The sequence below is a fragment of the Cyanistes caeruleus genome, chromosome 6 (assembly GCF_971803275.1).
Source record: "Cyanistes caeruleus chromosome 6, bCyaCae1.hap1.1, whole genome shotgun sequence".
Taxonomy (NCBI): Eukaryota; Metazoa; Chordata; class Aves; order Passeriformes; family Paridae; genus Cyanistes; species Cyanistes caeruleus.
The window spans coordinates 34,845,754-34,858,226 of record NC_141706.1 but is presented as its reverse complement, the minus strand read 5'-3'; the positions used below and the strand labels follow the sequence as shown (position 1 = coordinate 34,858,226).

Here is a 12,473-nt window from a genome sequence, read left to right as displayed (position 1 = left end):
GGCTGGGATTTTGTATCTTCCCAAGTATGAGCCATTAAGGGTCACTTTTACATGACACATAATAGAAATAATATAAAGCTGGATCTCATGTTGGGGAAGGTGTCTACAGCTTATGTTTGAGGGGTAATACCTTGCTATGTCTTCATTTTTCAAAAGAAGCTGTTTAAAGGCTGCAAAGAACGAGAGGTTAGAGGGGAGGTCTCTTTTGGCTAATTACTATAGAACTGCCTTGAGAACTTACACAGTAAATAAGGACTTTAGATTTTGGAGAGATTCTGTCTGAATCTCAAGATTCAATAGTTTTAAAGCCACTGAACCCTAGAGACTAGAGCATTGCTATTAATGAGTGCTGCTCCAGACTGCTTTTGACACATTTGCTTTTGAAGGACCAGGCCCAGGAAGAGGGAGCTCTTTGTTTGTGGTCAGAATAAACTCATTGTACACCCAGACAATTAACTCTTCAATCGACTTGCCAGCCTCTGTAAAGCACTCCACTCCCCTCTCTGTCTACCTCCAGTTCTATTCAGACACTTAAGCACACCAGTGTTTTTTGTTTATTATTCTGAAAAAGTCCTTCACAAGAATAGTCGGAGCAGATCAACATTGTCCTCCCAGCAGCATTTATCTCTGCCTGGCAGCGAGTGTGTCAATCAGGAATCAAAAAGCCAAACAGAGGAGGCTTTGAATTGTGTCATAGGGGTCAGAGTTACTTCCAGCTGTCTGTGCATGGGATAGGCTTTCTTCCAGGGTGAAGAATTGTGCTGCCAAACAAACACTGAGTACATTGGACCACAAAGTCCTTGGGGCTTGAGTGGCTTTTTTCATGTTGATGCACCTGCGAGGGAGATGTGAGAAGGAAGTGGGGGGAACTAATGCCTTCCAGAAGGCACAGGGAAAGGCTCCTTATCCTATCTGGCTGATATCTGGAATGCAGTGCTGAAGTAAAGGTTGCCTGCATCCATATGGCATACAGAGTGGTTTACAGGGGAAGAGAAAAAATACTGCAGCGACCGAGCAAGTCAACCTTTGCTGTTAGGAGCTCATGAAACCCCACAGAGCCCTTGCATATTTATCACTTAGGCACATTTCCCCCTTTTTAAGCAAAACTTTGCTTGTCTGTGCCCAAATGTTTGGGGGTTGTTATATCCAAAGGCAGCACATTGCTGCTGTTTCTTAAAGCAATAAAGAGTGAGAACGTGAATTTTGCTGATTTGGTTTAAAAAGTTGTTTTTTTTTTCTTAACAGCTGTGGGATCTCCATGAATAGAAGTGGTTGGACTTGATGATCTTAGAGGTCTTTTTCAACCTAAATGATTCTGTGGGATAGGAGTGTGAAAACTTGGCAGGGAAGTCTATCTGCACTGGTGTATTTCCATTTCAGCTGCCTGCAAAAACTTACCTTGATTAGCCAGATTGTAAGATTTTTTTTTTTTTGCATGAATGCTAACTTTCTGCACTTATATTGGCAATATGTCTGTACATAAAAGTTGCATAGACTATTAAATTAATTATGACTTGCTGAAATAGTTTAATTTAATGTAGGGGAGGATTGTGGTTGAGGAAACAATTTGCTCCTTCCCTGCAATACTAGAAGGGACATGTAATTTTGTCTAAGACCCCATGTAGCACAAACACAAGTTTTGTTGTCTTTTTGTTTTGTTTTTTTTTTAAAAAAAGCTTACAATACCCTGGATCTGGAGGTAATGCATAGAAATGTTAAAGTCAAAACTGCACCTTCAAGATTCAGGAACTGCATGGATACAAGGAGCCTAATTGACCTTTGTTCGTCTGACCAGAGTTACTAAAGCCACAGGAATGAGATGTGACTTGAGTCTCTCAGGAGTTCTGAAGCCTAGGAAAGCTCTTCTCCCTTGCTGTTGGCTTGGCAGATTTGCTGAAGTTTGGCTTTGCATGGAACAGGACCTGGCTCTCTGTGCTCTAAGTTGCCTATTTAGCTTCAGCTATCCTCTCTAATGACTCAGCCAAAACCAGATGATGGTAAGTGAAGGAACCACTTCACACTGGAATAAGGCAGCCTCTTCCCAGACCAGAGCTATGCACTTAAAATTGTCATCTGCTTATTCTGTCAGTCTGACTCAAGTCTGGGAACCACTGATTTTCAAGTTATAGGCTTACTTAGAAAACAGACTAGATTTTGTATAAAACCTGGATGATTGACTCTATAAATACCTGTGCTCTTCAGAATGGAAGAAATGTTTACAGATTGCCTGATGGATTCCAGTCAGAACACAACATGAGCCTCCCACATCACATCCCTAGCCAAGAAAGATATACTCACTGCACAAGTCATCTGACTACTTGAATCATCACATTAGCAGACCAAGACCTATGTGCTCCCTCAGCAACATCAACCTTCAGTACATCACTTTTATCTCCTAACTTTTCCCCTTTCTTACAGCTTCCATTAGGTGGCTTGAGTCGAGAGTGGTAATTCATGGCAGCAGGCAGTTACTTCAGATTTTTCCATAGTAATTAATGTATTTTTATGTTAAGGCATTTACTTTTGTCCTGGCGTAATTGAAGTTGCTTATGGCCTTAGTGCTTGTCAGTCAGAGTAAAATGAGAGTTGTCTTTTGCATGAACTGGGTCTCCTTCTCCCTCAACCCCAGTGTAAACTGGAGTCATTGCAGATGTGGATGTTTTGCAAGGATAAGACATGGGGAGGGGTATTCTAATGAGAGCATAAAGAGGTCTTGCCCAGCACTAGTAGTAGATCAGGAGGTGCAAGTAATTGTCCCTGTTTTGAGTCATTGTCAGTCAAATGCAGTAAGAACTCTTCTTGCTTATGAGCTTCTGACAGTAGTAGAGCAAGTGAAATTCTGGTTTTTATCTAAGGTATCTTAATATGAAAATGGCTTAGGGAGTCTAATTTAGACCTGCCTGTTTCACTCTTACCCTGTAGCAAGAGAAAAATACCATTTTAAAGTTGACAGCAATTGAGCCAGAAAAATCTGCTTAACTTTTGCAAGTGTACTCTAGGAAAAGGACACTTACTGAAGGAGTTTTATAGCTTTAAAATGTCCCATGAGGAGGTATTCTCCTGAGTGATACTGTCTGTAGTCAGTGGTCTTGGAAAAAGAAAGCAGGGTATTCATGCTGGGTAGTAAAACTTGGAAGAGAAGTATGTCAGAGAACTCCTCCTCAAGGCTCTGAAAATATTCTGCAACAAGGGGTGTGGAATTACGTGAATTCCTGATCTGGAAGCATTGCTATCTAGAGGGATTAGGAAGTAACACTTGATCTCTTTAATCTCTGTGACATGCTGTGTATAAGGAACTATGGCAGTGGCATGCCTCTTTTGAAAGTGTAGAATTTAACAGCTCTTTGAAGAGAGGAAGAGACTGTACCCAGTGAACATACTTCATTATCTTTGTACCCAAAGTAGCAGTATTCTGTAATTCTCATGTAATATCACAGGAGACCTCAGGCCTCTGGAATAGCTCAGGGTTTTGTTCTGTGTTGAAATATTTATTTAAGGAATACACAATGTTTTTTCAAAACTTTCAGGTATGTAAAATAGAACTTATGCCTTGTTTGTGAGGAACAAACAGGCCAGTGGAACAAATGTTCAGTGTGACAAATGGAGTATTGAGAGAGAGGAAAAATCAAATAAGAGCAAGCGAGTACTAGGGTGGTTTTTCTGCTGAAAGGGAGCAGCAGTGAAACTTGACATAAGCTAATTTGGAGCACTGAGACTTACTGAGAATTCTCTAGTTTAAGAAAAAAATTTGGTAGTTTAGAGTAAGAAGCTGGCAGCTGGGAAGTGAGCATGGTATTTTTAATGAAGTGCAATTTTTGTCTGTTATGTGACTATTTCGTGACCTTTAAAAAATAATCAGAAAATCCCTGGCTTTTGATTTTTGAAATATGCTTAATGTAATTACAGTGCTTTTGTCTATTGTATTTTTTCTTGTATGTGTGATGAAAGAACTGTACTTGCTTGAACAACAGGGCAGTAATTATACTTCTCTTTATTTGCAAACCCCTTAATACTATGCTGGGTGCTGCTACAATGTGGACTTAGTGACAATTTGGCGTTAGTAATCCAGTAAGGAAATGATTGTGTAATTCATTGAGCCGTTTTACTGAGATTATCTCCAACAGTAGCTTTGAACCGAGGGGTTTGTTTGATACTCTCCAGTAGCTTAATGGCTAGCTTCATACAAAAGCTGCTACAAAATTTTCTTTCTTTAAGAAGAACGTATTTGACAAATTGTAATTGCTGCTGTGTTCCTTGCACATACATGAATGTGCAAGAATCGCCCTGAACCTGAAACGTCCTGTGTTCTGCCAAATTCTAGATAATGATTTGGATCAAGTGCCGTGGCTCAGATCCACTTCTAATTTTCCCCCATTGTTGGCTTTCAGGTTGCTGCTTTAAATCTGAAAAGCAGTTCTGTAATTACTTGGTGCAGAAGCGTTCATGAGAACAATAAGAAGAAACTTACTATTGCACTGGTCTTTTTTTAACAGCAGGTCTCTTCCTATTTTGTGTAACTTAAGAATTATTCACTTTTCTAGTTGTTCTGTGAGTGTCTTCAGCAGTTTTGGGTTGGTTTCTCAATCTGTAAAGCCAGTCATGCTAATTACATTCTGTTCACTGCTTCGTTACAGTGGAAAGTGAAATCCTAAATAAATAACAAGCCATAGCTGTGGCTCTTGGATTCTTGCAGAAGCAGAACAACCTATTCTAACATAAAAAGTGAAGATCAGCTATTTACTTCTATCCAAAGAGCCTTTAAAGGGCAAAACTTTCCTCCTTGTAATTTAAGCAATATTCAGGAATTATTTCCAAGTCAGCTGCTCAAACTTGAAAAAAAGTAAATACTGCTTATCCAGGTTACTGGTAATGCCCAATAACAGGAAAGCTCAAAACAAGAGCTGACGGAGGAATACTAAGTATTTTTTCTTCCAAGTATTTTTTGTTACACTTGCAGTTTAGCATAAAACCAAATACAATGATGAAGAGGAAAATGACAACATGGTGTCTTTCTCATTTCTGTCAGTGGATTCAGTGGATCTCTGAGGCTGAAATGGAATTATCATCATGTTTTTATTTTCTGTGAACTCGACTACTTTGGGTGGAAATGCATAAAATAACTGTGGAAGATGTGTTCAAGCTTTTCCTCACTTTAAAAAACTGCAAATACAGGTATGGGTGGAAAAAGTCTATAGACTTCTGTTTTCCATGTCTGCTCTTCCCTTCCAGTGGACTCTTAATTTTGTAAGTGGCTAAAGGCAGTTATTGCTTCCTCTAGGAAGGGCTGTCCCATGTATATTTGCTCCAAAAGTGTTTGCCCTGTGCATCTGATGGTCATGGAAGCCTGGCTTTTCTGGCAGGGACTCCTCCCTCCAACAGATTTTCACTGCGCAACTTTACATTTTAGATTTCTGCAACTTTACATTTTAGATTTCTGCCCACTTTGCTGCCTAGTGTCCTTCTTGCCAATAACATATGCCAAGAACAGTTACTAGAAATTGAAGGTTTTAAGTCTCTATATTTCAAACAGGTAAAAAAAAAGCCCAATCCTAGGTGTAATAGGCTGACCCTTGCTAGAAACTAGTCACCCACCAAAGCTGCTCTATCACTCTGCCCTGGAACTGGATAGGGGAGAAAATGTATCAAAGGTTTGTGAGTTGAGATAAGGTCCAGGACAGATGACTCATCAGATACTGTCATGGTCAAAACAGCCTCACCTGAGCCTAATACACGAGAAATTATTTTTCCACAATTCTGCTGTTGGAAGATGTTGCCCCACATTGCAATTAGAGAACACCTTGATGCAGTCATTATGAAAAAAAAAAATTAAAAATTTGCTATTGACCATCCCTTTCTAACAGCTCTGCAGTAAATGCTGGTACCAGTTCCATACAGGTAAGTTTCGGAAGAAGAACTTTCCTTTTGAACAAAAGGGATGAGGAGAAAGACACAATAGGACAGCAATCTCCAGAACATTTGCTGTCTCAGGAAATGGCCTGTGTAAAACTAAGCTTACCTGAAATTGAAAAGGCAACTAATTGCCTTCTGGGGAGACTACCAGGTGATAAACACCAGTGGTTTGTGGAGGGAGGGGGAGGCTTTTTAAGTGTACCAAAAGCGCTTGATGCATATTTTATGTAAAATGTTACTGCTTTTAGCATAAAATGATTTTGTTCTGTCTGTCTTCTCTCTCTTCTGGACTTGGCCGGGCCATGTACAAATCCCAATCATTCAACAGTACTGGAGAGTAGATAGTATTTACCTCAATAATGGTAGTTTCTTTTCGATTCTTTCTAACCCTCAATTCAGATGATGGTTCGAAGCCAACGCCTACCATGGAAACCCAACCTATTTTCGATGGAGAAGGTAAGAACATCCCTTAAAATAACCAAAAATAAAGCTATTTCCCTCTCCCTTTTCTCTAGGATTTATGGTTCAAATGCTTTCTTTATCCTGCAAAGCAGACAAGCCAGTGAATCTCATAAGTTATCCAAATTTTAGAGTGCCCTTGGGACCTCAGGCATTTTCCCTAATCTTTTTGCATCCTTCCCAAATTTCTGGAATCCAGTAATAACACCAGTTGATCAGACTCCTAGTATAGTCTTGGAGGAAGAAGTGTGTCCCAGCAAGTAAAAAAAAGGTGCATCAAATCAGAGGTGGCCACTTCCTTTAGATTGTCATTACCCCCTTCCTATCTCCACTCTCACGATACTAATACTGGGAATTTCATAACCTCTGCAGTGTGTTACAGCTTTGCAAAAGGAAGGGTAATGTTAAACCACAGCTTGTGAATGTTGACTTGGAAGAAAATTGCTGGGAGGTTTCTTTATTTAGCAAATGCTTTCATTGACGCACATACTATTTAAGTAAATGAAGTCATTGTCCTGGGCCCACTTAATTCATGGCCCACCCAGGCAGTTTGCTTCTCAAATAGGCAATCTTGCAATTGTATTATTTTGGAGAGGGAATATTGGACCTTTGTCTATTGGAAGCCTTTAAATGAGGATAAAATGGCTGTCATCACAGAGGGTTCATGCGTTTTCCACATACAAACATAAATACCAGTGGGAATAGTGTTCCTTTGGTAGTGAATGGGCCTAAGAGCAGCTGCTTGTATCTTGCATGTTGCTTGGAAGTAGTGCCTGTTTCCTACAGGGTTAAACCACAACCATTACAGTGAAGCTATGGGCTGAAGTGTGAACCACTCTGTGACCCACCTGAAACTGCAGAGCCTAAGGCAGTGAGGGAAAGCCTATGCATTTTCATAGGGGGCTGCTGTACTTCATCTGTTTTTTAAAGTGGATCAAAGGCAGAAGTGGACACTGCTGAGCAAGAGTAGGAGGTACTTTTCTGTTGATATTTCCTGCCTTCTTGTAGAAACGAGTGCTGTGGTAGGGTTTTATTGTTGCTAAAATAAGCACATTTAATGGTAAGATGCTGTAGTCCTATCAGTTTGTATTTAGTGATTGTAGATTTTGACAATCTTCTTGTGAGCTCTAAGAAACAGTAAAGCTCTCAGAGAAAAAACACTCAAACAAAGGTGACTGAAGCCATGCTGGCTCTGTTGTTTATATCAAAAGCAGGTTCCTCCTGGAAGTAAGCTGGTGCTGTATTAAATTACTGTTGGCAATCACAAACTTCTGACCTTTAAGTTTTCCTGAGACAGTACCCACAGATGTTTAAAGGAAAGAATGTGCTAGTAGAATGCAGGAGTGAGGTGATGTGGTTAATACAGCCTGTTCAGAAGCTCCTTCTAGGAGAGTTTGGTCACTCAAATAGAGCTGGACAAAGTTCTTGAAGTGGTGTAGTGAACACACCTTTTCTGGTTCTTCTGGTGATGGGCAGAATCTGAAAACAATGGTATTCTACTTTCAATGAAAAACATTTTCAATCAAAAACCTTCACATTGATTTGTAGGTGAGCACTAGTCTGATAAATGGGCTTGGGCTGAATGATGGAAGATTGGCTCTCAAAAACATTGCAATATATTATTCAAGACCTTAACTCAAAGTCTAAGAGAGCATGACTAGTGCAGTGGCCTCCTGTTGTGCTAGCAGTGTCCCTTATGACTCTGGAGGACAGACAGACAGGCAGTTTGACCAGGCTATGCACTGATTAATAATCTCTTCTAAGTTGGTCACTCTGTATTTTGTCATCTCTATTAGTAGAATAGGTCTGAGTAGATTTCAATGGTGGCTGTAAAATAAACAATTAATGGTGTGATTCTTGGGTGTCCTGTGCAGCACCAGGAGCTGGACTTGAGTGATTCTTGAGGGTCCCTTCCAGCTCAGGATATTCTGTGATTCTAAAGTCCTGAGCAATCTGGTCTATTCTTGAAGCTGACCCCATCTGGAGCAGAAGGTTGGACTAGACACCTCAGGATGTCATCCTGTACAATCCCTTTATCCTATCAGAGCAAACATGTTGTGATACTTAACAAGAAGACTCTCCTGGTGTCATGGGGTAGGTCATCAGGAGGAATAGCTTGTACTTGGTGTCTGACACAAATGGCAGAAAAGGGCAAAACAGTTATCCATTCACCTGACGGGTCTGAAATCTTCATGTATCTTCAAAGGTGTTAAAGTTCAGATCTCATTCCACTTCAATGCATTTGAAAACTGATGGGTTCCTGTAAACCTGTATATTCAAAGTCAGGCAGCCAGGGTGGAGCTGGTATCAACATGAAGTGACAATACCAATGTAGATTTTTTTTTTCATGTTTTGCTTTTGGTTTCTTACCTTCCATACACAAGGGGCTGACTTCTTTCAAAGGACATTACATGCACTCAGCTGCCCCTGAAATGGGTGATACCTCTTTGAAACTTCAACATCTCTAAGATGAAGGTTCACCTTTCTCATGTTTTCATCTACATTAGAGGATAATGAAAATTCACGTTTCATGCATAAGTTCCCCTCCCACTCCCTCCCATCTTCCCTGAGGGCATAACAGAGTGGTGCCAGAGATAATGTAAATCAGATAACTTAAACTCTCCCATCCAAGGTTTGAATCATAGCACAGCCATCTCTCTAAAAATTATTTCATATTATTATAATGCAGATCTTAGAGATGTTAATAGAGAATCTTTTTTTAGGACAAGATTCTCCTCTGCTGAAGAGTATTTTATTAATATCCTTGGTATTGTTTTGAAAAGTTATATACCCTCCTGCACTTCTAGGCTCTGTTACTTGGTTTTCACCATCTCTTTAGTTTCCAAGTGCAAGGTGTAATAATTTCCTAAAGATATCTTCTTTAAACATCTCTTCTTTTTGGTAAACTTCACCTCGTAATTCATTTGGAATCTGCTCTTTCCACAGATCTGTTGTTCAGAGGTGTCTGTAATCTAAAAAGATGTCCAGGTTACCTGGATTGAAAATACATTTTTATGGTAGATTCCAAGGAATTAATTTCCTGTTCTTTCTCTTTTTTTTTCCCCCAGAATTCCTTTCTGTGCACCTTTCAACATCACTGAAAGATGTACACCATTGTATTTCTACAGGCCTTTATCCATTCTTCAGCATCTGTTGACTTTGATTGTCCCTCCTTTTTCAGCTGTAGACATATCTGCTCCATATGGTGCAGATTCAGAGCTAAATTGCATCCCAGATTTAGGAATTTAAGCCCCTTTTGGGGAGAACTGCCTCAAATTAAACATTGGGTAAGAGCTAGGAAGGGGAGAAGCACTAAAGTAGAAATAGTCAAATAAATCAAAATGTGTAGGTATGTATTTATAGAAGCATGTGGTGGCTGAATATTGATAAAATAGTGTAGTGAAACTGGCAGATAAGGCAATTTTTTATATTCTAGCAGCAGTAAAAGTTTGTTTAACAGTGTTCAACCTATACTCCCTTGTGAAAAAAATTGCCCTGAACACAATGAATATAAGGCCATCAATCAATGTAGCTGACAATATTTAGGAAGGAGAATTTAATTTTCTTTTTTTTTTTTTTTCATGTTCTTGTAATTTATAATCAGTTTCTCTTTACTCAGCCAGCTTCACCCTTTGATGAGCAGGTCCATGTAAATGTCAACAAGGGAACAGGAAAACTCATGTGAAAAGTGCTCGGAACTTAAGAAAAACCTCAGGATGTACTATTTAAGTTGTGTTCCTTTGGAAACTGAATTTTTTTTCAGAAAATATCAGTCCTGAAAATGTCACTTGAGGTGCTCTAGCCCATGGTAGCAAGTACTGCTTTGCTCAGTTCTAATCAAATGCTGAGGTTATGTCATTTCTGTGGCTTAAGGCAGGTCCAGATATGTTTTGAAGTTGATTATAACACCTCAGAGGAGGTGCTCTAAGCACTTTTTTCCCCACAAATTTATGTTTGGATGTCTTGGTTAGTGCATCAGACATGCTTTTCCAACCAGAACCTATTTCTTTAACAGACTTCCTTTTAAGTCTTTCCAGGAATATCTTCATGTCTCTGCCTATTTATTTCAGATTTTGTTGTTGCTTGTTTTAGGGAACTGACTGTGGCCAGACCTTCTTGGTCTGTTAAAGGTCTGGATTGACTGTTTAAAATCTGGGTTTCATATGTACCTTTGGGGGAAACAGCACATACTATAGCACCCAATGTAATGTTTGTGATCTCTGAGTCTTGAGGAAAAAGGCTTTTTGAGAATTCAGGAAGTGGGGGTTGGAGGGGGAAAAAAATGTTTTGCCAGAAGAGATAGACTTTATGGAACAGGAAGATGATGAGAGAACCTTGTGGAAGATTTACAAATGGTGGTTCATAAGAATTGGAAGACCTCACCAGGGGATGAACCTGTCTGTACAAAGATGATAGATCAGTTAAGGCATGACAGTAGCCAACATTTTGTTTTCTGAAGAGAGACTGAGAGAGCTGAGGTTGTTGCAGGCACCTTCTAGCACCTTCCAGTCCCTGAAGACAAGAGAGCTGGAGAGGGGCTTTTTACAAGAGCATGCAGTGACAGGACAAGGGGTGAACAGCTTCAAACTGAAAGAGAGTAGGTTTGGATTAGGTATGAGGAAAAAATTCTTGGCTGTGAGGGTGGAGAGGCACTGGAACAGGTTGCCCAGAGAAGCTGTGGCTGCCCCATCTTTGGAAATGTTCAAGACCAGGTTGGATGGGGCTTGGAGCAGCCTGATCTAGTGGAAGGTGTCCCTGCCCATGGCAGAGGAGTGGGAATAAGATGTTCTTTAATGTCCTTTCCAAACCAAACCATTCTATGATTCTGAGTCACTATCATGTGTATTTTTACCTGTTGCTGCAGTTTCTTTAAGGCTGTTATTTTTATTCTTTCAGAAATCACAGCACCCACCCTTTGGATTAAGCACTTGGTCATCAAAGATTCCAAAATGAACAGCTCCAATATAAGGAATTCAGGTAACTTCCTGTCTAAAAAAAAATAAATATTATTTTAACTAGTCTGTAGCTCCTCACCATCTGTTCTTGTTTGATTCTTTCTTCGTTGTAGCTACCAAGCTGCTAGGGGCACTTGCAGCCCAGGCTATAAAGTAATTTCAGATAAGGTAGTTTTTTGTGCCCAAAGGGCCATAAGAAATGTGTGATGAAGGATGTTTGTTTCCACAAGCCATAACTGGGGAATCTCCTAATTTTTCTTAGTCTGTTAATTCATTTTAGCCATCTGTCATCTTTATTCTGTTTGCTGTTCAGCACGGGTATATGAACTGATGCATTTGGCTGAAAGATCTGGCCTGTGGTTTTGGTCTAAGCAGTTGCAGAAAATACAAAAAGAGGCTTCTTTTGTAGTGAATTTAAGATTCTTCTCTGCAGGGGATATTTTTTCATAAAGAAAGGAGTGGATTATTTCACAACTAAAAGTGATTTAATTATGTGTGGGCCTAAGAAAATGCTGAGATTGTTTTGTGGGTAGTGGAGTGGATGGGGGAGGACCCAAACTTGAAAAACAGCAGAGATCATGAACATGAGTGGGAAAAGGGAAAACAGGAAAACATGAAGTCAGAACTTCATGTAAGTGAAATAAAACTTGTGTAAAACTTGAGACTGGAGACACAGGTGAAATGGTGGAGTGGAGTCACTGAAATGAGAAGGAACTAGAGAATCTTAAGAGGAATGTTTGGGATTCTTAGTAAGAATGGTTTCTGTCTAATATTTTAACTGAGGTGGGAGAAATGAAGAAATTAAAGGGAATATAAGAGAACAAAATTGCTTTAAGAAGCCATGGATTTATTTTAAGTTTTGAATAGGAGATGCTACTATTACATATATTTTATGAAACATAAATGCTTAGAATGGCTGTTGGACTAGTTCCAGTCACCTAAACAGATAAATAGTGGTATCTTGAAGTCTCTTCATCTGGTATTTCTGGATTAGCTAGAGAGTATTTATGACAGTTCCTTTAACCTTCCTCTGCCACTTCCAAGCTGCAGGGTGAAATGAGTGCTAGGTTGGGTGAAACTCTCTTGCTGCAGAATGAGGAGCTCTTGGCAGGAGGACAGCCAGCATTGCCTAGACCACAGTTTTAACAA

At 39.7% G+C, this 12,473-nt stretch overlaps 1 protein-coding gene across 9 annotated transcripts in view; it reads left to right on the top strand.

The window, feature by feature from the left end:
* SMOC1 (SPARC related modular calcium binding 1) overlaps positions 1 to 12,473 on the top strand; it is a 130,193-nt gene that overhangs the window by 75,688 nt on the left and 42,032 nt on the right. For 5 of the 9 annotated variants that reach the window (XM_086894492.1, XM_086894491.1, XM_086894486.1 and 2 more), the window contains exons 6-7: positions 6,277 to 6,366; positions 11,266 to 11,346. In XM_086894492.1, the coding sequence (XP_086750618.1) occupies positions 6,277 to 6,366; positions 11,266 to 11,346 (171 nt within the window). The remainder of the gene's footprint in view (positions 1 to 6,276; positions 6,367 to 11,265; positions 11,347 to 12,473) is intronic. The other 4 variants (XM_086894493.1, XM_086894494.1, XM_086894490.1 and 1 more) reach the window with 1 other exon arrangement.